The 25825-nt window shown below is 39.1% G+C and overlaps 1 protein-coding gene across 4 annotated transcripts in view; it reads left to right on the forward strand.

Moving 5' to 3' along the window:
* The window catches only part of ATP13A5 (ATPase 13A5), a 129129-nt gene extending 103536 nt beyond the window's left edge, over positions 1-25593 (forward strand). For 3 of the 4 annotated variants that reach the window (XM_066241086.1, XM_066241088.1, XM_066241089.1), the window contains 5 exons: positions 3732-3906; positions 7885-8087; positions 21855-21943; positions 23619-23699; positions 25114-25593. In XM_066241086.1, the coding sequence (XP_066097183.1) occupies positions 3732-3906; positions 7885-8087; positions 21855-21943; positions 23619-23699; positions 25114-25374 (809 nt within the window). In that variant the 3' untranslated portion in view covers positions 25375-25593. The remainder of the gene's footprint in view (positions 1-3731; positions 3907-7884; positions 8088-21854; positions 21944-23618; positions 23700-25113) is intronic. The other variant, XM_066241090.1, reaches the window with a different exon arrangement.
* Positions 25594-25825: the final 232 nt, after the last annotated feature.

The raw sequence follows: 25825 nt of genomic DNA on the forward strand, positions 1-25825 counted from the left end.
GTCCAGAAAAGGAGACAATAAGAGGAAATTCATGCTATCTATAAAAACATCGCTTTGGTAAATTCCATCAGGGATTCAATGGCACCTAACATTTTTTGGGTCTTGGTCCCCTTGGAAAATTCGATGGAAAATATAAATCCTTTCACCTTAGAAATCCCATGATGCACACTTAAAATTTTGCATGTAATTTAGATGATTTCATGAGCCTCCTGAAACATGACTTACATGACCTGAAATGTCCATAATATGAACTAAGCCAACTGTTTAGGAGAAGTACACCTACACTATTCCCAAATGATGCTGAACAATGAAAAAACTGTATTTTGAGACTAGAAATTAAAACTGCTAAGTCCTCCCATATAGCAGGCCCTTTGCTAGATTCAATCAGGTACAAGAAGTGGGTGAGATGGGTTGTTTTTCCTTGGGGAGCTTACAGTGTAAAAAAAAAACCCTCAATTTAATGCAAGACATCCTCACACATTAGTGGCAATATGAGTAATGTTCTGTAGAAACTCAGAGGAGGTAATGATTAATTCTGAATAAAATATAACACTCCACAAGTTTTCATTCTTCTGCATGCAGTATAATAACATATATCATCAACATCACTATCATCATTTTAAGGAAACCTGGACAATTCCGAGAAGTTTTTCTGGCTGCTGAGAACCAGTATCGCTACCCAAGCCTGTATGTCAAGCCTGTATGTTTTATCACTTTTAATTCATGAGACCCATTCCCCTGCACTATACTGTAGGCAGAGAATGGGGGCTTTCAAGTCAAACACACTCGAGTTTGCATCACCACCCTGTCACTCACAAACAAAGGACTCTGCTTCTCTGAACCTCAGTTTCTTCACCTATAAAATAGGTGCATTGCTTTTTTGAAGAAATTAAAAAACATTTATAAAGCACTAACATTGCCTCTGGAACCTGGTAAAAGTCCCTAAAGAGTAGTCATTATTTTTATGTTTATCTAGTGTAGGTGTACAGATTCCCTGTCAGAACGTATGAGTAATCTCTAATATAAAGTTAAAATATTTTTTCTGTGAGGACTCTGGATCAATCAGCTATTGCCATGATCATGCTGTTTAACAGACTACCCTCAAAACTCATTGGCTTATAGCACCCACTCATGGGTCTCCAGGTTGACTGTCACTCCGATGACACAGGTGGGTTCGGCTGAGCCATTCTGCTTTAGGTTGGAGATGAGTTGGTCTTGGTCCAGGCTGTGGGTTTGATTCAGGTTTGGTCCATATTTTTTATCCTGGGGCCAGGCTGTCTGAAGAGGCTCAGACATGTTCTCACTACAGGCCACGGAGAGCAGAGCAAAGAGCAGGCCCAGCTGCACAAGCAGGCCTCACGTCTCTGACAATACTTCTTTGGCCAGAGAAAACTAACATCAAGAGGAGGTAAAGTCTACTCTACCCTGATGGGTCCAGTATGTCAATCTACCTTCGTTTCTGTATAAAGGAAAAGCCAGAAACTCAATGAGCATCTGAGAGAAGACCAAAGTAGGAAGAGCCAGATGCACAGATGCAATTACACCTCTTTTCATGACCCAGGGCCTCTTTGTGAACGCTGTGGCTACATCCTACCTTGGGTATTGGAGTGCAAAAAGAACCCCAAGCATTGCAGCCTCTCCCTCTGTCCCCTTGCACCTCTCCCCAGCTCTGACCACAGCCCACACTGTGTGTCCTTTCCTGTGTGACCTTCAGTGACTTCTCGCACCAGCTACCCAGACTTAGGCAATACTTTACAGATTAAGAGCACAACCTCCACAAGACTGTCTTCACTTTAGATACCAGCTGTAAGTTTTAGGATCCCCATGCTACCTGCACTTCTGACTACCTAGCTACAAATTTGGGGGTTCTCACTACCTTCTCAGGTTCAGTAATTCATATCAACAACTCATGGAACTCAGGAAATACATACAATTACAGTTTTGTTAAAGCAAAAGGATATAAATCAGAACCAGTTGAAGTAGAGACTTAGAGGGAAAGATCTAGGAGGTTCCCAGAAATGACATTTCCATTGTCCTCTCCCTGGGGTGTCAGTTTGCCTCACCCACCTGAACCTTCAATGTGTAATGATATACAGAGGATAGCCAAATAGAGAAACTCCTGAGCTCTGGTCCCTGGGGTTTCCATGGGCAGTCCAATACCAAAGCATACTTGACTTAATCATTGGCCATGAGACTGAACTCAAACCCCAGCTCCCTCCCCTCCCTGCATATCAGCCCTGAGATCAGGAGTCTCAGAGCCCCACTTCTCTAATCACAGAGTTGGTCTTTTGGGCAAGGCCAGACCCCATCCTGAGTCATCTCCTTAGCACAAAGTCACATCATCTTATTGACAAACTATCAAGGCCCACCATGAATAACAAATATATTCTTATCAACTCAGAGAATCCCAAGGACTTAGAGGATACAGCCAAGGAACTGGGGGGGAGGGGGGGAAGCCACCCAAATTCTTTATTCCAAGAGTTTAGAGGTAACCTCCCAAGAATCTGAGACAATGGTCTGACAAAATTTTTATCTCCCAACCCTACTGTGTCTTTTATTGGACTTCAAACTCTTTGAAGGCAGATGAGATTCCTTCTCTGCATACCTCATAGCCTCTAGTCCGGCACCCTCCTGGGAAATGTTGCTTAAGTTAGTAAAAGTAAAGCCTTAGTCATAGAGCTTTAGGATAAATGAGTTGGAAGAGCATTTGGAGATAATTTAGACATTCCAACACATTCATTTTATACATGAGGAAGTGAAGAACCAGAGAGTATAATGTGATTTCCCCAGAACACACATTCAGCAATCTGAAAAACTACATTAGAGTTTTATTATCCCAAACTGGACACCCAATCCCCATCAGTCTGCCCCAATGTTCCTGACACAAACCTAAAAATACTTTTCTTCCTCACATCAAAAAAAAAAAAAGCAATGAAAAGTTGTGGGAAAAGGCAAGATGACAGATATGAACGCAAGAACTGAAACATGACTAGGATATAAACCTTTAAATGTGATGTTATCTAATTTCTGACCTTCCCATGCTTCTTTCCTGCTCTGCCCTAAGAAGTGCATTCCATTTTTATCAGCTTGGTAGAATGGATGGAGATACTATATTTTAAGACTCTCATCTGGAATCGAGATTTTTTATGAGCTCCTATTCCTAACCATGTCTAATGTGCTCTCACAGTTCTCCATTTACACACATTTCCAGCAGGAGCAGAACGCACTTCTGATATCTATCCTAGTACACGGAAGTGCTCAGAGAAGGTTGGCTGCATGAATAAGAGAGTGAGTGCTTTTTAAAAATTTTTCCAACACATAGAGATTAGCTAGATGCTATCTTACTCTCCTCATCTAAACTCTCCACTTTTCCATCATCACTGAGAGGTAACAGTGATATTTATTCATGTGCAAGGCCATCTTCTTCTCTTGTGTTACCATTCCTGGTCAGTCTGGTTATAGAGAAAATATTAGCACCATACAGTATGGTAAATTTATTAATTACCAAACTTTTGAATCCATTATTTCTCATTTCCAAAGGTAAAACCAAAGTCTGAAAGAGGCAAAGCCTGACAGCATTGGATCTGCTACTGGACAATGTGTTTTCTTAGATATAAATTCTCAGTTCATGTGTGCTGAATCTGAGCCCTAAAGCAAGACTCAAAATAGTATACATCTTAGTCTTTCAGTTTCAACAATGAAATTGTAACTGGGAAAAATGTGTCTTTCAGTGAGTTCAACTCATGCCTACCCAAAGCTGGCTCCATACCGACCAGCAGGCCAGCTCCTCTCCCCGCCCTTGCTGCTCTCAGTCTTGCTGAACACCTGTTTCACCTGCATTGTGCAGATCTGTGTATTTCTCTATGTGAAACAGCAGCCTTGGTACTGCGAGGTCTACAGATACAGGTAATGTTCGGTTTCTTACCTTTCCTTCCTAAAGGTGATACAATGAGTACCCAATAGCATTGCACAACTGGGTTTGAACTTACACCCTAAAACCTTAATTAACAAAAGTTGTGTCTCCACATAGCAAAACACCAGTAGCAAGATAGAACACAGAACGTAGTAAATGGGTGGAGTCCTGGGGTGAGCCACGTGGAATGGGTAGGAAAAGGTTTTTACATTGGTTGTTGAAGTATAGATCTGACAGCTTGTCTGAATGATTGATTGATTCCCTGGTGGTCTGGATATCGTGTAAACCAAGGATGGACAAACATTTCTTGTAGAGGGCCAGAGAGTAAATAGTTGGGGCTTTGTGGGCTGACTGGACTCTGTTGCAACTACTCAACTCTGCTGTGACAGTGAGAAAGTAGCCACAGACAACCTGTAAACAAGTATATGTGACTATGTTCCATAAACTTCATTTACAGAAACAGGGCAAGTTGGATGTAGTCTGTGGGCTGAAGTCAGCTGGCCCCTGGTATGAGATTGCTTAAATTACTGTGGATTTTCAAATGAAGTTAAAATTAAAATGTTAGTAGATGGTATTATTGTTCTGATTGAACACTAACTAGGCTCAGGGTCTCTCCACCTTTCCGAACTACGCCATAGATGTTTAAATTTATTGTTTCTGAAAAAGCCTTCCCAACCTCTGAAAAGGAGAGGCAGGAAAAGCGCTGTTCTTTTTGAAGTCGGGCTTGGCCAAACTCCCCCTGACTCCACTGTGATTGTGATGGCATCAAAGCTCTAGGAATCAGTGGAAGTTTATAAACTACAAATAATGTGTAAGATTGTCATTTAGACCAAAAATCCAGAAATTCAAGTATGACTTGAAATAATATAAGTCATTTTTGTTTCAAAACCAGATTTCCCCCCAAATTGGAGTGCACATATTCACAAAAGTAAAGGTATGATTAAATCTAAGAGACAACATGGTGTAGTCAGAAGGATGATAGATGGGTAGTCCTGCCTCTATGCTAACTAGCTATGTCATATATTCACACTTGCATTTAAATAGATTAGATTGGATTAGATATGTTTCAGTGTTGACTCAATACTTCAGGCCTTCCAGTCTGTCTTTTCCTTTTGTGTAAGAATGCTTTGTTAACTATTGATTATTTCATTAATCTACAGTGTGTCCGTAAAGTCATGGTGCACTTTTGACCGGTCACAGGAAAGCAACAAAAGACGATAGAAATGTGAAATCTGCACCAAATAAAAGGAACACTCTCCCAGTTTCATACCTATTCAGTGCAGTTCAATGTGGGCTCATGCACAGATTTTTTAGGGCTCCTTAGGTAGCTATCACATATAGCCTCTACAGACTCACCAAACTGCTGGTTTCCTTCAACTGCTTATCCCACCGAGTAATGTTATTCCTATGTGGTGGCGCTTCGTTATAAACGCGTCGATATTCACGTTGCACTTTGGTCATGGATTTGAATTTAGCGAGCCACAGAACACACTGAACTTTCCTCTGTACCATCCATATCTCGACTGGCATGGCCGTGGGCTGCTCAGCTGTATATACAGTGTTACGTCACCATCTGCACATGCGCACAAGCTGCCACATCATCCTACAGAAACTGGGAGGGTTTTCTTTTTATTTGGTGCAGATTTCACATTCCTATCATCTTTTGTTGCTTTCCTGTGACCGGTCAAAAGTACACCATGACTTTACGGACACACTGTATTAAGCAAACATTAACTGAACATCTCATATATGCAAAGCTCAACTTGGATTGCTAGGGAGCCAAGGATAATAGGACTAAAGTCCTGCATTTGAGGTCACAACTGGAAAATGAAATTTATTTATAAACAATTATAATAGTAGTAAAAAGTTTTAAGCTGAATAAGAAAGCTGATGGAAACTATGGATTTAATATTTTTTTAAAAACCATTGAAAATAGGTTAATCAGAGCTGGGAAAGCCCATATCTTTTTTTTTTTTCCTCTCTCATTTTTCTGAAGCTGGAAATGGGGAGGCAGTCAGACAGACTCCCGCATGCGCCTGACCAGGATCCACCCGGCATGCCCACCAGGGGGTGATGCTTTGCCCCTCTGGGGCGTCACTCTGTTGCGTCCAGAACCATTCTAGCGCCTGAGGCAGAGGCCACAGAGCCATCCCCAGTGCCCGGGCCATCTTTGCTCCAATGGAGCCTCAGCTGCGGGAGGGGAAGAGAGAGACAAAGAGGAAGGAGAGGGGGAGGGGTGGAGAAGCAGATGGGCGCTTCTCCTGTGTGCCCTGGCCGGGAATTGAACCCAGGACTCCTGCATGCCAGGCCGACGCTCTACCACTGAGCCAACCGGCCAGGGCCTTTATTTTTTTTAATTCAATGAAGAGGAGGAGAAGCAGAGATAGATTCCTGCATGCACTCAGACCAGGATCCACCTGGAAAATCCACTAGGGAGCAATGCCCTGCCAATCTGGGGAGCTGCCCATCTGGGGAGCTGCTCCATTGCTCAGCAACCAAGCTCTTCTTAGCACCTGAAGCAGAGGCCATGGAGCCATCCTCAGCACCCGGGGTCAACTAGCTCCAATCGAGCCATGCGTGCAGAAGGGGAAGAGAGAGAGAAGAGGGGGGAAGGGGTAGAGAAGCAGATGGGCACTTCTCCTGTGTGCCCTGATTGGGAATCAAACCTGGGACATCCACATGCCAGGCTGATACTCCACCATGGAGCCAACCATTCAAGGCCGAAAGCCCATACCTTAAATATTTTTTTGAGTAGATGTTATGGGGTATCACAGTGTTAGGTTCCAAAGATTTGTTGTAAATATGAGCAAAGCAAACAAAAAATAAAATAAAACCAAAAGAAAAGTTCACATTTTAATTAATTTTTTTTTTCATTTTTCAGAAGCTGGAAATGGGGAGGCAGTCAGACAGACTCCCGCATGCGCCCGACCGGGATCCACCCGGCATGCCCACCAGGGGGTGATGCTTTGCCCCTCTGGGGCGTCACTCTGTTGCATCCAGAGCCATTCTAGCGCCTGAGGCAGAGGCCACAGAGCCATCCCCAGTGCCCGGGCCATCTTTGCTCCAATGGAGCCTTGGCTGTGGGAGGGGAAGAGAGAGACAGAGAGGAAGGAGAGGGGGAGGGTTAGAGAAGCAAATGGGCACCTCTCCTGTGTGCCCTGGCCAGGAATCAAACCCGGGACTCCTGCACGCCAGGCCGACGCTCTACTGCTGAGCCAATCGGCCAGGGCCGAAAAGTTCACATTTAAGGAATTCTCATCCCAGGGATGGAAAGTGAAGATATGTAAATGAATAATTGCAGAATAATGAGTGAAACTCTTGCTGATTAAGCAATAAGAATGGGGTACTGATTATGCTGGCCAGCAAATGTTTCAGATACAGTGATAAATACAAGGAGCAGCACATATAACCCCAGAGGTGAGCTGTTTGGAATATAAGAGAAGTAGAAGGACTAGCAAAAGAGCAGAGTCTGAAGGTCTACTGAGCTTGCCTAGGAAGTTTCAACTTAATTTATTAGCAAAATAAAACTATAGACACTCATAAGCAGGAGGGTGTCATGTTCAGATCTTCAAAGAAGGCTTTGGTTGTGTGAGGAGAGTAGATTAGAGTGGGTAGATTCAAAATCAGAACCCAAGTTATGAAGCTTACATTAGTCCACAAAAGAGAAAACACACACACATACCCGCACACTGGTTCATTTACTCTGAATTGAAAGGAATTCCATAGAAAATGGTCATTCAAGCTCTTTCAAAACAGATCTCTTGTTCTAAATAGAATGCCAGACAAAGAACAATCTTGACTTCCTCTGAATTTTATTTCTGCTTTGACATTGCAAGAGGTTTATGTCTTGGTGGTTATTGGCTAGAACAGTGAAAGCTGAGGGTCAGTAGTAGTGATACACTTAATGTTTTTCCACCAGCAGAATAAAAATGAAATAAAAAATCCCATAAATGCTGGTGATTCTTTTGTAGTGAGTGCTTTCTGGACAACCTAAGTAATTTCTCAACAAATATGAGTTTGGGAAGAAACTGGACTGGAAATGCAACTCTGATTCCTGGTTCAATTTTAAGTTTTGAGAGTACCTCCCTGTGGCCCATCACTACCATCAACTGTATCACAGTGGCATTTATCTTTTCTAAGGGAAAGCCATTTCGAAAACCCATCTATACAAACTGTAAGTATGTCAACTTTACTTTTTCTCTCCGAATATCTTTTCTATTACCCCACCAACCCCAGAGTTGCAACTCACTGATGAAGTGATTAGCTGAGAGGGAAACTACTGCCTTGTTCTAAAATTGAGGACTGAATAGTAGTTTTCATAGATGGTAGAACCCACGGCAGAAACCTGCTCATTTGCAGATAAGCACATATACTATTGAATCGTCACATGAGTTCTGCTTTATTGTGAGTCATCAGGAAGGGTTTTAAGCATGTACATATCTGTCAAGATTGGCTTTCCAACCAATTCAAATACAACCTAACCAATACTCAAGCTTTATACCATTGAGCAAGTTACTTTAATCATTCTTTGCATCTCTTTAATCACCAGTGAGGCTCAACATATTTCCATGTTATTGGGCATTTCTTCCTCTCTGAATTTCATTTCCATTTTTATTCACTTTTTTTCTATTGGGTTGCTATTATATTTCTTATTTACTTGTATGAGCTGTTTATTCCTTTGTGATTTTTTTCCATTGCCTTTATGTGCAGTTTTTTTCTCATTGCAAAATCAGATTATCATTTATTTAGTTTTTAAAATTTCTTTTCATGCTTTTTTAAATCTAATGCTAATTCGGAGGTATAATTTGAGGTAGAGATCAAACTTGTTTATCCAACTAGTCCCTAGTTTTTCCAGCGTAGTATTATTTAATGTTCTTTGTGGTCATTTATTCTTTAACTGAATGTAATGCCAATATTAGCATACCTATATTAAGATATATTTATGGTATTTTCATATACATAATTTATACTATGTAGGTTTTAATATTTATGTTATATATTAATTTATATATAATTATTTTTTCTGTACTATATTTTCTGTTTCATTGATATGCCAGCCTATTCTAGACCTATCATCTACTTTAAAAATTATAGTTTTATAATAAGTTTTAATTAGTAGTAAGGTTGGTGTATTCTTATTACTCTTCATTTTAAAAATAAATTCTTTTCTTTCATGTTCATTCTTCTAGATGAACTCTAGAATAAATTGTCAGGCTTTTTAAAAATCCCCTTTGGGAAAAATGTATTTGTTTACACACTTTCGTCTTCACATTTAAGAACTCATCATGTCTCTTCCTTTATTTATGCTTTCTTTTATGTCACTTAGTAAATATATGTCATTTTCTGTACTAGAGATCCTGCACATTTTAAGAAACTAATTTTATGTTTTTTAATATCTTTGTTTATATTGTAAATGACTTTTTCCCACTATTTTTCCTAACTGATTATCATTAATACATGTGAAAGGAATGGTGTTGTTTGACATTTCCTACCTAGAACCATTTCTGAATTTTGCTACTAATTCTTGATTCATGAGCATTCTAAGAAAATAATTATTACCATCTGCAAGTAGTAATTTTTCTTCTTCCTTTCCCATAGTTAAAATGTTTATTTATATTTTCTATCTCAGTGTACAGTCCAGAATTTCCAGGATAATGTTAAATAATAGTGGTAATAGCAGATCGTTCTACCCCTGAATAAAAATACTGTACTTCTGGTAGTTTTCACTTGTAAATCTAATTTTGAATATTGGTTCAAGGTAGGCTCCATCCGTGTAAAGAATATTCTTCTATTTACAACAAATTAAAAATGCATTTTAAAATCCAGAAAGGGAGATGTATTTCATCAAATGCCTTCCTGTCACTTACACTCCACTTTTTTCTTCTTCTGTGACTTATTGCTAAAATGTTACATTAAAAAACATACTAAATCATCTTTTCATTCTTGAGCAAACCCCACTTATTTGAGGTGAATTATAAATTTTACTGAATTAACGTTTGTACTTTTCGTATCTGTTTATTTTGGGATTGGTTTCAACATTTTTATGTAGTATTTTATTAAATTTGGTATTACACTTAAAAATTCATTGAATTTCTTTTTCCTCTAAAAATATTTTCTATATAGAAATGATCGATTTCTTGACAATTTGGAAGAATCCAGCAAATTATGTGGTTCTAAATCCTTCTTTTGAAAGAATTATTATTAAGAATTGATTTGTTATCCTCTTCTTAAACTGTTATTAAAATAACAATTCTTTTTACCCAAATAATCTCTATTTCATTGAGATTTTCAAGCCTTTGCATATGATTTTGGGTGCTATTTTCTTTTAATTTTTTTAATTAATGCAGTGACATTGATAAATCAGGGTACTTATGTTGAGAGAAAACATCTCCAGATTATTTTGACATTTGATTGTGCTGTATACCCCTCACCCAAAGTTAAATTGTCTTCTGTCACCTTCTATCTGGTTTTTTTGTGCCCCTCCCCTCCCCCACCCCCTCTCTCCTTCCTTGCCCCATCCCCCCTGCCCCCACCCCCCACCCCCGTTGACATCAGATTCTTGTTCATGTCTCTGAGTCTCATTTTTATGTCCCATCTATATATGGATTCATATAGTTCTTAGTTTTTTCTGATTTACTTATTTCACTCCGTATAATGTTATCAAGGTCCATCCATGTTATTGTAAATGATCCGATGTCATCATTCCTTATGGCTGAGTATTATTCCATAGTATATATGCACCAAAGCTTTTTAATCCACTCGTCCTCTGACTGACACTTGGGCTGTTTCCAGACCTTCGCTATTGTGAACAATGCTGCCACAAACATGGAGGTGCATTTCTCCTTTTGGAGCCGTTCTATGGTGTTCTTAGGGTATATTCCTAAAAGTGGGATAGCTGCGTCAAAAGGCAGTTCGATTTTCAATTTTTTGAGGAATCTCCATACTGTTTTTCGCAGTGGCTGCACCAGTCTGCATTCCCACCAGCAGTGCAGGAGGGTTTCCTTTTCTCCACATCCTCACCAGCACTTATTCTGTGTTGTTTTGTTGATGAGCGCCGTTCTGGCTGGTGTGAGGTGATATCTCATTGTGGTTTTAATTTGCATTTCTCTAATGATTAGTGATGTTGAGCATTTTTTCATATGCCTATTGGCCATCTGTATGTCCTCTTTGGAAAAGTGTCTATTCATTTCTTTTGCCCATTTTTTGATTGGATTGTTTGTCTTCCTGGTGTTGAGTTTTACAAGTTCTTTATAAATTTTGGTTATTAACCCCTTATCAGACGTATTGTCAAATATGTTCTCCCATTGTGTAGTTTGTCTTTTTATTCTGTTCTTGTTGTCTTTAGCTGTGCAAAAGCTTTTTAGTTTGATATAGTCCCATTTGTTTATCCTGTCTTTTATTTCACTTCCCCATGGAGATAAATCAGCAAATATATTGCTCCAAGAGATGTCCGAGAGCTTACTGCCTATGTTTTCTTCTAAGATGCTTATGGTTTCACAGCCTACATTTAAGTCTTTTATCCATTTTGAGTTTATTTTTGTGAGTGGTATAAGCTGGTGATTTAGTTTCATTTTTTGCAGGTAGCTGTCCAATTTTCCCAACACCATTTGTTAAAGAGGCTCTCTTTACTCCATTGTATTTCCTTACCTCCTTTGTCAAATATCAGTTGTCTATAGAGCTATGGGTTTATTTCTGGGTTCTCTGTTCTGTTCGATTGATCTATATGCCTGTTCTTATGCCAATACCAGGCTGTTTTGAGTACAATGGCCTTGTAGTATAACCTGATATCAGGAAGTGTGATACCTCTCACTTTATTCTTCTTTTTTAAGATTGCTGAGGCTATTCGTGTTCTTTTTTTGGTTCCATATAAATTTTTGGAATATGTGATCTATATCTTTGAAGTATGTCATTGGTATTTTAATTGGTATTGCTTTGAATTTATAGATTGCTTTGGGTAATATAGATATTTTAATGATGTTTATTCTTCCTAACCATGAGCACGATATATGCTTCCACTTGTTTGTATCTTCCTTGATTTCTTTTATCAATGCTTTGTAATTTTCCGAGTACAAGTCTTTAGTCTCCTTGGTTAAGTTTACTCCTAGGTACTTTATTTTTTTGGTTTTAATAGTGAAGGGGATTGTTTCCTTAATTTCTCTTTCTGACTGTTCATTGTTGGTGTATAAAAATGCCTCTGATTTCTGAGTATTGATTTTATATCCTGCCACTTTGCTGAATTCATTTACCAGGTTCAGTAGTTTTTTGACTGAGACTTTAGGGTTTTCTATATACAATATCATATCATCTGCAAATAATGATAGTTTTACTTCTTTTCCAACTTGAATGCCTTTTATTTCTTCTTCTTGTCTGATTGCTGTGGCTAGGACTTCCAGGACTATGTTAAATAAGAGTGGTGAAAGGGGGCACCCCTGCCTTGTTCCTGATTTTAAGGAGATTGCTTTTCATTTTTGCCCATAGAGTATGATGTTGGCTGTGAGTTTCTCATAGATGGCTTTTATCATGTTGAGGTATGTTCCCTGTATTCCCACTTTGCTGAGAGTTTTGATCATGAATGGGTGCTGGATTTTATCAAATGCTTTTTCTGCATCTATTGAAATTATCATATGGTTTTTCTCCTTTTTGTTTATGTGATGATTCACATTGATTGATTTACGAATATTGTACCAGCCTTGCCTGCCCAGAATAAATCCCACTTGATCATGGTGTATGATTTTTTCCCATATATTGTTGGATCTGGTTTGCTAATATTTTGTTGAGGATTTTAGCATCTATATTCATCAGAGATATTGGCCTATAATTTTCTTTCTTTGTGTTGTCTTTGCCTGGTTTTGGAATCAGAATTATGCTCACCTCATAAAAGGAGCTTGGAAGTCTTCCTTCCTCTTGAATTTTTTGAAATAGTTTGAGATGGATAGGAGTTAGTTCTTTGAATATTTGGTAGAATTCAGTTGTGAAGCCATTAGGCCCAGGACTTTTCTTTGTTGGGAGTTTTTTGATAACTGTTTCAATCTCATTTGGTGTAATTGGTCTGTTTAGGTTTTCTGATTCTTCCAGATTGATTTTTGGAAGATTGTATGTTTCAAGGAATTTGTCCATTTCATCTAGGTTGTCTAGTTTTTTGGTATTCAGTTCTTCATAATATTTTCTTACAATCCTTTGTATTTCTGGTGTGTCAGTTGTTATTTCTGCTCTCTCATTTCTAATTTTATTTATTTGAGTCCTCTCTCTCTTTTTCTTGGTGATTCTAGTTAAAGGTTCATCAATCTTGTTTACCTTTCCAAAGAACCAGCTCCTAGTTTCATTGATCCTCTATATTGTTTCTTTAGCCTCTATGTCATTTATTTCTGCTCTGATCTTTATTATTTCCTTCCTTCTACTACATTTGGGCTTTACTTGCTGTTTTTTTTCTAGTTCTTTTAGATGCAGGGTTAGGTTGTTTATTTGAGCTTTTTCTAGCTTCTTAAAGTATGCCTGCAGTGCTATGAACTTCCCTCTCAGTACTGCTTTTGCTGTGTCCTATAAATTTTGAGTTGTTGTATGCTCATTGACATTCGTTTCTAGGAATTTTTTTATTTCTTCTTTGATCTCATTCTTAATCCATTTGCTATTTAACAACCTGCTGTTTAGTTTCCATGTGTTTGAGAATTTTTTAGCTTTTCTGTTGTGGTGCATTTCTAGTTCATGCCGTTGTGATCGGAGAAAGTGCTTGATATGATTTTAATCTTCTTAAATTTGTTGAGACCACTTTTGTGCCCCAACATATGGTCTATCCTAGAGAATGTACCATGAGCACTTGAAAAGAATGTATATTCTGCTGCTTTAGGGTGAAAGGTTCTGAAGATATCTATTAAATCGAGTTGATCTAGTGTGTCCAATAAGTCTGCTGTTTCTTGTTAATTTTCTTTCTTGAGGATCTATCTAGTGATGTTAGTGGAGTATTGAAATCCCCTACTATTATAGTATTGCTGTTGATCTCTCCCTTTAAATCCATCAAAGTCTGCTTTATATATTTAGGTGCTCCTATATTAGGTGCATAGATATTTGTCATAGTTATATCTTCCTTTTGGATTACTCCCTTTATCATTATGTAGTGGCCTTCTTTATCTCTTACTATATCCTTTGCTTTAAAGTCCAATTTGTCTGATATAAGTATTGCTACCCCAGCTTTTTTTTTTTTCATTTTCATTTGCATGAAATGTTTTTTTTCCATCCTTTTACCTTCAATCTATGTGTATCTTTTGTTTTAAAGTGTGTCTCTTGTAGACAGCATATGTACGGGTCCTGTTTTCTTATCCACGCAGCTACCCTATGTCTTTTGTTTGGGTCATTTAATTCATTTACATTTAAGTTTATTATTGATATGTAGTTGTTTATTGCCAATTTATTCTTTAAAGCTGTATTCCTTTTTTGCTATATTTTTTCCCACTTTGATCTGTTTACAACAGGCCCCTTAACATTTCCTGCAGCATTGGTTTGGTTGTAATGAATTCCTTGAGTTGTTTTTTGTCTGGGAAGTTTTTTATTTCTCCTTTGATTTTAAACGATAGCCTTGCTGGATAAAGTAGTCTTGGTTGTAGGTTCTTGTTCTGCATTACTTTGAATATTTCTTGCCATTCCCTTCTGGCCTCAAGTGTTTCTGTTGAGAAGTCGGATGTCATCCTTATGGGGGCTCCTTTGTAGGTGATAGCTTTTTTTTCTCTTGCAGCTTTTAATATTTTCTCTTTATCGCTTTGCTTTGGTATTTTAATTATGATGTGTCTTGGTGTAGGTTTCTTTGGGTTTCTCTTTAATGGAGTCCTCTGTGCTTCTTGAACTTGTGAGAGTTTCTCCTGCATTAATTTAGGGAAGTTTTCAGCTATGATATGATTGAACAAAATCTCTATCCCTTGTTCTTTTTCTTCTTCTTCAGGAACCCCTATGATGTGGATGTTATTTCTCTTCACGTTGTCACAGAGCTCTCTAAGAATTTCCTCCGATTTTTTGAGTCTCTTTTCTTTTTTCTTCTCTGCTTTCATGCCTTCATTCCAGTTGTCTTCCAACTCGCTGATTCGATCCTCAGCTCTATCTATGCTGTTTTTAATTCCTTCCATTGTGGTCTTTATTTCTGATATTGTATTTGTCATCTCCGACTGATTCTTTTTTATACTTGCTATTTCTTTATTTAGGTGTTCATAATGACCATCCATTGTTGTTCTAAGATCCCTAAGCATTCTTACAATCATTATTTTGAACTCCGCATCTGGAAGTTTGATTATTTCCATATCATTCAGTTCATCTCCTGAAGGTTTCATTTGGATTGCACTTCTTTGTCTTCTCATTGTCTGTGTTTTGTTTGTAGAGTTGGTTGAGTCTAGGCTTGGTGTTGTCTGCCTCCAGTTTTCAGTTGTGTTATTTCTAGGTCTTCTTTGGTTGATATCAGCTATTATTTGTAATTCACTTTCGGATTTGGGCATCTTTGAAGTCTTGATTTGTTTGTTTTCTTAACAGGTGATAGTCTTGTTTACTGATCTCAGCAGCGGGCTTCCTTGAAACTGTATCCAGGAATGCGGTGGGTATAACCTGAGACTCTGAAGGCCTCTTCCACCAACTAATCTCTCTGGGGGTAGGGTGTTTTCTCAGCTTCAGTAGGAGGAGGTGTATCTTAGATCTCCATGGAGACCTGAGTTACTGCCCCTCCTCCCCACTTCTTGTTTTCAGCTGTGTCTTGTTGCACTGATTGGTGCTGGAGAGATGTCTGGAGATCTCTGATCTGGAAGCAATTCAGTACTGTTTTGTAGGGAAGGATCAGTCCCTCCCTCAGCTATGGCCACCTCCAGCATGGATGAGTCAGCTTTTTTTAGATCATCTCCTGCATTTCTTAGCCCCTCACAGTCTGTCCCTCTCTCTTTCCTTTCCACTTTGGAGATAAGCTTGTCTTTTCAACACACCTCACTCCCTGGTCACCAGGCAAGTGGCTCTCAGCCTCACCCCCCCTCCATTCCTGTAAGCAGGGGAGATTCAGGCACTCCCTACCAGGTTTGTTGTGGCTTCTTCTTTGCTCCTTGGTTTTTGAGAGCTTTATTGTAGTCCAGAGTTGGTTTTTCACGCTGATTTTTCCTAAATTGATTTGTATTCCAGTTTGGTGGTGAGAGCTGGGTGTCTGCGCATCTGCCTACTCCACTGCCATCTTCAGGTCTCTCCATTTTCTTTTAATTTTTAATGCCTTCTACAACACTTACTATATATGTGTTCTTTTTCGTTATTTATTTTTTTATTAGAAATGTATTTTTATTGGTTGTCTTTAAAGAACTAGCTCTCAGATTTAATAATTTTTTACTTTTTCTATTTTCTAATTTGATGATTTTGGAGTTTTTTGTTTTGTTATTTTTTCCTATTTCTTACTTTCCTTGAAAATTCTTTTAATCTTTGAATTGACTTTATAATTTACATATTTTCTTTTATTTTTGTAAAATTAGAAAAGCATTCAAGTCCAGCAATTGAGTTAGGTTTGCATAAGTTTTACAATCTAGTGTCTCTAGTTTTCACTTAATTTCCTCTTTGACCCACTAGTTTTCAGTATAGTGATTTTTATTTTGCAAGTGAGAAAGGATTTTATTTTCAGTCTCTTAACTGCTTTTGCTCTCAATACCTTCTAAACAAACCTAATTGTCTTTTTCACCCAACAAGTTTTTAGAATTTTCTTTTTAATTTGCATGTTGGAAAAGATTTTTATTTAAATTTGCTTAATAATTTCTAGTTTTATTGTTATAATCAGAGAATCTAACTTGTAAAATTTTTGCTTTGGAAAATGACTACAGTTTTGTACATCATGTAGCATAAACTCTAATCTCTAATTTTTTAAATGTCATAGATAGTAGAAAATCAAGTCTCACTTTTAAATTAGAAATGGACATTTATTATATTAAACCCATTTTAGCAATTATATAGTTCACATTCCCATTTCCCCTCCTTTATTTTCTTTTTAATTTTTAAAATGTTTCCATTGATTTGAGAGGGGGAGGGGAAAGGGGGAACAGGAAAGCAGAAAGAGGGAGAGAAGGGGAGAGAGAGAGAAGCATCAATTCATGTTCCATTTAGTTGTACAGTCGTTGATGGCTTCTCATATGTGCCCTGGCTGGGGCCCACCCATGCCCTGGCTGGTGCGCTGGCTTGACACTTTATCTACTGAGCCACCCAGCCCGGGCTCCCCTTTATGTGTGTATAGCTGTTTTGTCAAGGGTTTTGAAAGCATGCTAAGATTTTTCTTTAGTTTTATATTTCCTATAAACTTCTTTCTGAATTTCTTACAATTTTTCTTAATTTTGATATAGGGCTTCATTTTTCCCTTGGCTCTTGCCATAACAAATCAAGGTTCTGCTTCAGATTTTAAAGTTAATCTCTTACAGACCTTTTTTATTGTAAATATATTTCACAAGGGGGATATATTACGTTAGCTAGTACTTTACTTTGAATTGTAGCTAAAAAGTCCTTTTGAATAAATTGAGGTTTTTAAAGCTAGATTAGTTCTATCATTGTGATTTAAAGCTTTTAGGTAAACTCAAACCCCTATGTCAAATATAGCTGATAATTTTAAATTTAAAATAGTTTTATAAATAAATATGCTAACCAATAGAATAAATCATATTCTCTCAAGATCACAAGTCAAAGTTTCGTGGAACTACTATTAAAATATACAAGCATTTTTATACTGCTGTGACAGAAGTCTTTACCCTTCTTAACAGCTTTTGATGGAAGATCAATTTATGATGATGAGGCATAGGAAAGGTACAGGTTAGTTGTTTATTTTTTCAACCACAGTATACATTCAACATTATTCTGCACCAGTTTCAGATGTACAGCAAAGTGGCCAGAAAATCATGCACTTTACAGAGTGGCCCTCCCAGTGCCTCAAGCACCCACTGGGCCCCACACAGTCATCACATTACTGACTGTGTTCCTTATGCTGTGATCTATATCCCATGACTATTCTGTAACTACCAATTTGTACTTCTTAATCCCTTCACCTTTTTCACCCCTCCCCTTCACTTCCTTCCACCCTGGCAACTGTCAGTCTGTTCTTCGTACAGGTTACATTTTTATGGAAACAAGTGTGAATATCCACTTATCTAAAAATATTCTGCCATGTCTTGCCCAGAACTTGTCTTTCCAAGTCGCTGTGTAAACAGAGCCTCATTCTTTCAAGTTTCCTCATTAATACGACTAACCAAGAAGAGCACATTCATTACAGTTGTTCATTATGTTTTCCAATTAAAGCTGAGTTAAAGAAGAGAGCCTTAAATTTTTGTTTCCACACTGCTCATTTGTGCACTAGCCTGGTCTGCTTTTCAGATCATTAGTCTGAGGACAGTGTGATGTGCACTCAGTTGCTAGTGAGTACCAGGCCTTTATTGGGATGGAAGTTTGGGGCATCATCTTCCCAGCACCCGGGTCCCTCTGGGCACTTAGAAACCATGAATAAATGAATATTCCACACAGCCATCTCTGGGGTCTTCTTATCACCAGGCTGTTCAGATTGCTGTGTTTGGGGGATGCCGTTCTGGGTTTTCTTCCCTAGGCCTCACACTCCTCCCAAGAGAGCCTGGGTATTCTTCCAGAGGCGCTGCTTCTAGTTGTATACATAAAGTCAGTGTATGGCCAGTAGTTGCGGCCATTGTCGTGGCCATGCTCATGCAGGTTCTCATTGAATTTGGTTAGACAGGAATGAAACTGCAGAGCCAAAAACTGGTGGGCCATCCCTTGCAACCAGCTGGCAAGTAAAAACAAACACACAGAGGGCACCAAAACCCACTCACATGTTCTCCGGTTCCACAACCAGGATAATCTTTTCTGGTTTTTCCTCAAATCAAAGGCCCCCCACCAATCTCAGCGGAGCTCACAAGAGCCCTCACCTCTGTTCTTCATCTGCACACCTTCTCCCTTCTACTCTCTGCACAAACTCTGCAAAAAACAGGGCCTCCTTCTTCCCTTTTCTCCTTCTTAAAACTGTTGGTATGAAACCCCTCCTCGAGTACACATTAGCATAAGAAAGGCCCTTTCAAGCAGGAAGGTAACTAGCAGCCTCACCTGGGCAGTGCCATTTTTATCAAAATGAGCATAAAAATTACATTTTATAAACTTACTTGCCCAACATTCCACCCTTTTTGCTCACTTTGCAATTCACATCACAGGCATTCCTGTGCAAGGCACGAGGCACATCACACAAATAAATTACAGCAACAGTACAAGTCATACAATTTCATCAACTACAAAGGTGCCCTTCACCAGTCTCGCTGAGCACTTTTCCCAAAGCACAAAATGTCTTTGGAGCTTCTCTCTAACCGGATGAAAAGCTTCCCAGTACAGGGCGCCTTCACCAGACCTTCCTCCCACTCCATCAGGGTTTTTCACATTTTCCAAAAGCTGCATGTCCATCCAAAAAGGGAGCTGGTGCCCCCTCTGGATGCAGTGCAGGAATCAGTCTATGTACATGGGGCCTCAGGCCTCCCCCCTCATCCCTGCTGTCCTGGCAGATCTTACGATGCTGCCCCAAGGGGGAGCACATGGCAGTGGCGGCCAGCATTTCCACCTCTGCTCCAGAGAGCATGCTGCCATCCACCCCTATGTTCCATAATCATAGCAAACCTACCAGAGGATTAGTGGGTACTCTTTGCTGCTGGGCAATTACCGTCTGGAGTCTTTGGACAGCAACTTCAGCCCAGTCTCCTCACCCTCAGAAGAGGAGCTGGAAACACCAGCTCCCACTGACTCAGATCCACTTCACCAGCACGGCTCCAATTCAGGCTCCTGCAGCTGCTGGCTCTCGGCAACGTCCAGGGCAAACTGCAACTCACAGACCCGTAATTCCTTCCCCAGAGACTGCCCCATTTCCAGGTGCAACTCACAAACCTGGTCAGCCTCCTTCTTCAGCGCTTGCTCTAGTTCCAGTGTCAGCATCTCTTTCTCCCATGGCTATTCCAACTCCTTCCACTCCTCGGTTTGCAGGCCTTGGGAAACCTCTTGCACAGAGCTCTTGATTTTCTCATACACGGCTATAAAAATCAGCCAGCCTACTGTCCCCAAAAGAACAGCCATGGGGAACCATAACAACAACCAGTCCTCTACCGCACCCATCAAGGGTGCTGGCGGCTCCATACCGCTCTGATCTGAATTCTGCCACAAACTATGCCAAATGCATGGCCAGTAGTTGCAGCTGCCTTTGCTGCCAGGCAGGTGCAGGTTCACATTAGATTCAGACAGACAGTAGTAAAACTGCGGAGTCAAAAACTGGTGGACCATGCCTTTATTCTAGCCTCACAACGGGCCAGTGAGTAAAAACAAACACACAGAGGGCACCAAATCCCACTCACATGTTCTCTGGTTCCACAACCAGGAGAATCTTTTCCACTTTTTCCTAGAATCAAAGACCCCCCAACAGTCTCAGTGGAGCTTGCAAGAGCCCTCACCTCTGTTCCCCATCTGCACACCTTCTCCCTTCTATTCTGCACAAACTCTGCAAAAACATGGCCTCTTCCTTCCTCTTTCTCCTCCTCCTTAAAACTTTTTGGCACAAAACACCTCCTTCAGCACACATTAGCATAACAAAGGCCCTTCCCAAGCAGGAAGGTAATTAGCAGCCTCACCTGGGCAGCATTATTCACATGAGCAGCGCCATTTTTAACAGCATAAAAATCACATTTTACAAATTTATTTGCTAACAGTTGGGCTTAGATGACTATGAGGATGGTGTAAGTACACAAGGGTTACAAGCAAGCTCTGGTGTCTTCAAAACTTAGGGCCTGCAGTAGAGGTATGACTAACAGAGGTGAGGGCCAGGAGACCATCAATACCAAAATATAAATGAACCAAAGAGAAAACATTGTTTGTTTATAAATTTCAAGTATTGTAGGAATCATTGGATCACGGCAACATTGATTAAATGTTATTATTTTGGCCTGAAGATGCTAATTCTATTAAAAAGCATTTATAAGGCACCACCTAAAAAGTGCCTAAAAGCTCTGATGGACACTGGAGAGGATGGGTTGAGGGTGAGAGCAGTGATGTTGGTACCTTGGCGTTCTGGAAGTTTAGCTCCCAAAAGTAATGCAATTGGGGCAGGCTGGTGAGAGAGAGCCCAGCAGGTGTGTGGGCTAGTTTCTCTTCTAACTCAGAGCCCCAGAGAAGCAGATACAAAGTCACTTTCCAGTGGCTCCCATCTAGTTGACACATAAATGAAGATCGTGCAACAATCGTCATATACACCATATAAAATAAAATTTTGTAAAGGAGGATTAAGGAGTCTTTAAAGACAAAGTAATATTTGAATTTATTTCTTTGAAAAATTAAAACTTGCCAAGAGAGGAAGAATATCATCTACACAGAGTGTCCTGTGGACAGAGGCACAGAAGCCGGAAAGTGTTGGGCCTCTTTGAAAGGAGTAGGTTTACAATTTAACTTTCCTATGCATATAAGGAAGAGCAATCAGAGATCAGTTTAGACAGGCTGATTAGAATCACATTGTGGAAGACCTTGCATGTCAATCAAAGATTCATTTGTAGGCAATAAAAAAGAATGAGGTACTACCACGAGAACTGACTGCTTGTCCATGCATGCATGACTCTATAGCTCCCAGGTGATTAAGCATCAGGGCCTCTCTGATGACCATTTAGCACACCAGGACTCTTAGTTAAAGTAGCTCCTTTATAGAGGTCACTATAATATATTTATTAGCAGCTTTCTATACCCAGCCTTTCAAGGAAAAACTTTAAGATATCACCTTTGTCTTATTAGCATTAGAACATATTTTAAAACATATGAAAATATATCAAAACATCTGAAGATGTATCTTGTATTTGCCCAACAGAGAGAACTGATTCTGCAATGTGTGCCAAATTATGTGAAACATTCCTTTAGCATCTAAAAATAATGTTTGCTGTTTCTTCAGATATATTCTCACTTTTGCTGATATCTGCCTTGGGCATCACAGTTTTCATTTTCTTTTCTGATTTCCAAGATATTTACCAAGGAATGGAGGTAAGTGGTATTATTCATTTGCACATCTGTAATGACTCACATGTGCAGTGGGACCATATTTGCATTGTAATTTGAAATTCTGTTATTACCATAGTCTCTCTGACTATATTGTGAAGCTTTTTTTTTTTTTTAAGCGAGAGGAGAGAGACAGGAAGGGAGAGAGATGAGAAGCATCAACTCATAGTGGTGTCACTTTAGTTGTCATTGATTGCTTCTCATACATGCCTAGACCCGAGGGAGGGGTTCAAGCCAAGCCAATGACCCCTTGCTGAAGCCAGTGACCTTTGGGTTCAAGCCAGTGACCATAGGATCATTTCAATGATCCCCCACTCAAGCCTATGACCTTGGGGGTTTCAAACCTGGGATCTTAGTGTCCCAGGTCAATGTTCTATCCACTGCGACTGTGCCACCATTGGTCAGACATGTTTAGATACTTTATTCTACTGTTATGTTAATAAATTTTATGCATTAATACAATAATTAATTCTTCAAGTTTAATTTTTAAAACATATAATAGAAATCCTTCATAATGTAGTTGTGAGAAAGGAGTAAGAAAAAGTAGACTTACAGGCCAATCATTTTTCTCTCTGTCAGACATTAGAGGGAGTTTTATTTCGGCAGACAACATTTGATCCAGGGTGCAGTGGGTGAAAATTAATTAAGAGGTTAGGGAACCCATTCTTAGACCCAACATCATGAGAAAATACAAAAGAAGAATTGACTCTTGACTTTCGTGATGACCTGAGCCACTGCCGTATCCTACAGACTCCCCAGACAGCGCTAGCACTCAGTGTGCTGTACGTTACAACCCAGAGAAAGCCTGTCTCCTCCTGGGGGAAAATAACAAAGTGTTATTTTGAACTAATTCATATCCGAATAGAGGTGAGAATTAAAGGTGAGCATTTAGACTCTGTGGAGGATCTGTATTTTAGTCTTGAAGGCAGCTCAGCTCTCTACACAGTCATCCATATTGTACCATTTAAGGTAAAAAAATGGGCTGTGTAGCTTTTATTTCCCCTGTGGATGCAGCCATAGGAAGTTATAGCACTCAGACTCATTAAATAAGTATAGTTGGTGGTCAGTATGTACCCCTTAGTCCTGGCCTGCTAGCTCAGTTGGTTAGAGCACTGTCCTGAAGCACAGAGGTTGTCGGTTTGATCCCCAGTCAGGGCACATACAGGAACAGATCAATGGTCCTATTTCTCTCTCTCCCACCCCTTCCTCTCTAAAATTAATAGAAAAATAATTTTAATGTACCCTTTAATCTTAAAATAAGGTGAGTTGGATGGATTTGACTTTCATCAAGCCCTTGGATTTAGGGCTGGAAAGATCTGTGCAGAAAATGTTCCCTGTATTTCAATTAAAATAAACTTGAACTTCTAGTATCCCTTATGTTTACCCATAGGTCAATTTTACTGAAGGAGTAAATTTCAAGTGGATTTTGCTTTGCATGAATTAGAAATACTGATATTACTAGATGAATGATTTAATCTATGCCTTCTTCCCTCTACTTAAAAAGACACACACAGATTCCAAAGTGTTCTGTCTCACATCTATGACCCAGGACACATTTACTCAGAGAGTTGTTACAAATATATATATGTGTTAAATAAGATAATGTCTTTTCAAAGTGTAAGGTATGAAAAGTCTAGTAGTATTATTTCTTTTTTCACAGTTAATCCCAACCATAACATCATGGAGAGTTTCAATTCTGGTGGCAACCCTCATCCAGTTCTGTGTGGCCTTCTTTGTAGAGGTAAAGTGATTTCTGTAGTTCCTAGTATTATTCTCCCAGGAGGATAATCACATAAAGGGTCTCTTTCTCTACAGACACTCATTTTTTAGAGTGAACACTTTTGTCCCCAGTAGTAAGAGTTATTAAGGGGTTGTTAAAACTGCACTTGTACCCTTTGGGAGAAATTCCTTATTCTTTGAAGCCTGCAGAGAAATGTTCTCAGTATCTGTAACATAGAAAGCAAAACATCAGATTAACTCTAATTTTGCCTCACATCAAGGCACTGTATTGTACTTTTCTAATACTCCCAGTGCTCTCTTAGAGACTAGACCAGGTGACCTTCCAGCTCTGAAATTCAATGAGACCATTAAAAGTGAAGAACTGTCTTTAGGAGGGCTTCCTTAATCAAGGGAGAAGGGAAGCCACTGCTCATTCCAGCAAATTCTTACCCTTCTATAGTATTTCTCTTCTACTTAGTGTCACTAACTGACTTTACCTCCCCAGTGAAACTTTCACATACTATTTTTTAAAGGATCGTTATTTTTTTTAAAAGATTCATATGCCATAAGTTCCTTGGGAAAGGAGATGAACAAAAATTTTAAAAATACATATACATATATATTTATATACAAATATTCCATCATATACAATGAGTATAACATTTCTCATACTTTTTAATTGAGGGATTCTATTTTTGAGACTGTATTGTTTAAAAACCCCAAAGGAAAGAGAAAAAGCTTACATGTATGAAGGTATTTTCACAGTATTACCTACAGAGGTGTTTAAAAGTAAAGATGCTCTTTGTTAAAAAAGTTATGCAGCAATTTGAAGAAATGTTATAGTCACTAAAAAGGTTTATTAAGAAATTTGTATACATACAAATTGTGTGTGAAAGTCTAGTATAAACAAAAGTGGAATGCAAAATTTGACCAATTCTATTATAGATGTATAAAAATTGTGTGCTTGTGAACATAGAAAAAAGAAAGACCTCAAATGGAAAACAAAATCTATTCGATTGAGAGTTTACCTAGTCATTCAACAGACCTTTATTTGGCACCATCTACATGGCATATGGCAGGTAACAGAGTTTGTTTTTTTTCTTGATTGTGAGTACATTATTGAGTATAGTACCTAGGTAGCATTTTAGTCTGGCAGTAAAATAATTCTAAGTGAATTATCAGCCAGGATTTAACTAGGAAGCTGTGTGCTTCCATCAGATTTCTGCGAACACAAGTACACTCCTGCTTCTCAGGGGAAACAGCTGCGGAGCTGCTGGCCCTCACCGGGACGCGGGGAGGAGAAGTTCCCCCAGCAGCAGCGGCAGCGGCAACAAGCACATCTCAGAGGAGGGCCTGGGGAATAGCGTGTGCTGGCAGCAACCAGGCAGCCAGGGAAGTGGATGACGGTTTGTTTCTTTTTCCACCTCATTTTCCAGGATGCCATTCTTCAAAATCGAGAGCTTTGGCTCCTGATCAAAAAAACATTTGGATTCTATTCAAAAAGTCAATATAGGAACTGGCAAAAGAAGCTGGCAGAAGACTCCACCTGGCCTCCCACAAACAGGACAGATTATTCAGGCGATGGCAAAAATGGGTTCTACGTCAACCGAGGCTATGAGAGCCCTGAACAGATTCCAACGGGAAAACTCGGATGGGGAGGCCAGACCACAGAACAGCATTTCTGGACCAGACTGTAGTCAGAAATGGTGTTGTACATGCTGAGCGGCATCCCCTCTCCTCCCAGGGGCTACAGCTCTGCGGAGAGGTGGCGACAGTTCCTTCATCTCTCTAGCTCTAAGCACATTTCTCAGTGGACTGAGTTTTGCAATAAAGGACCTTCAATATGTTCATTTTGACTATATCCTATATATCACTGAAAAAGACTATTCATTGCCTGGATTATCTTTTTTTTTTTTTTAAATAAACTTTATTCATTCATATTACATAGCATTATCCTGGTTAAAATGTACAACTTTTCACCGTAGAGAAATTAATAGTGTGAACATCAATAAAAGAAAGGAAAATTGAAGAATTTAGTGTTTGAAAATTTCACATATATTTTATTTTCATCCACAGAAATAAAAGAATTTGAAAAAAACCCTCCTCTCTCAATAAATTTTCACAAGTTTACTTAATCTTTTATTCACT

The sequence above is a fragment of the Saccopteryx bilineata genome, chromosome 8 (assembly GCF_036850765.1).
Source record: "Saccopteryx bilineata isolate mSacBil1 chromosome 8, mSacBil1_pri_phased_curated, whole genome shotgun sequence".
Lineage (NCBI taxonomy): Eukaryota > Metazoa > Chordata > Mammalia > Chiroptera > Emballonuridae > Saccopteryx > Saccopteryx bilineata.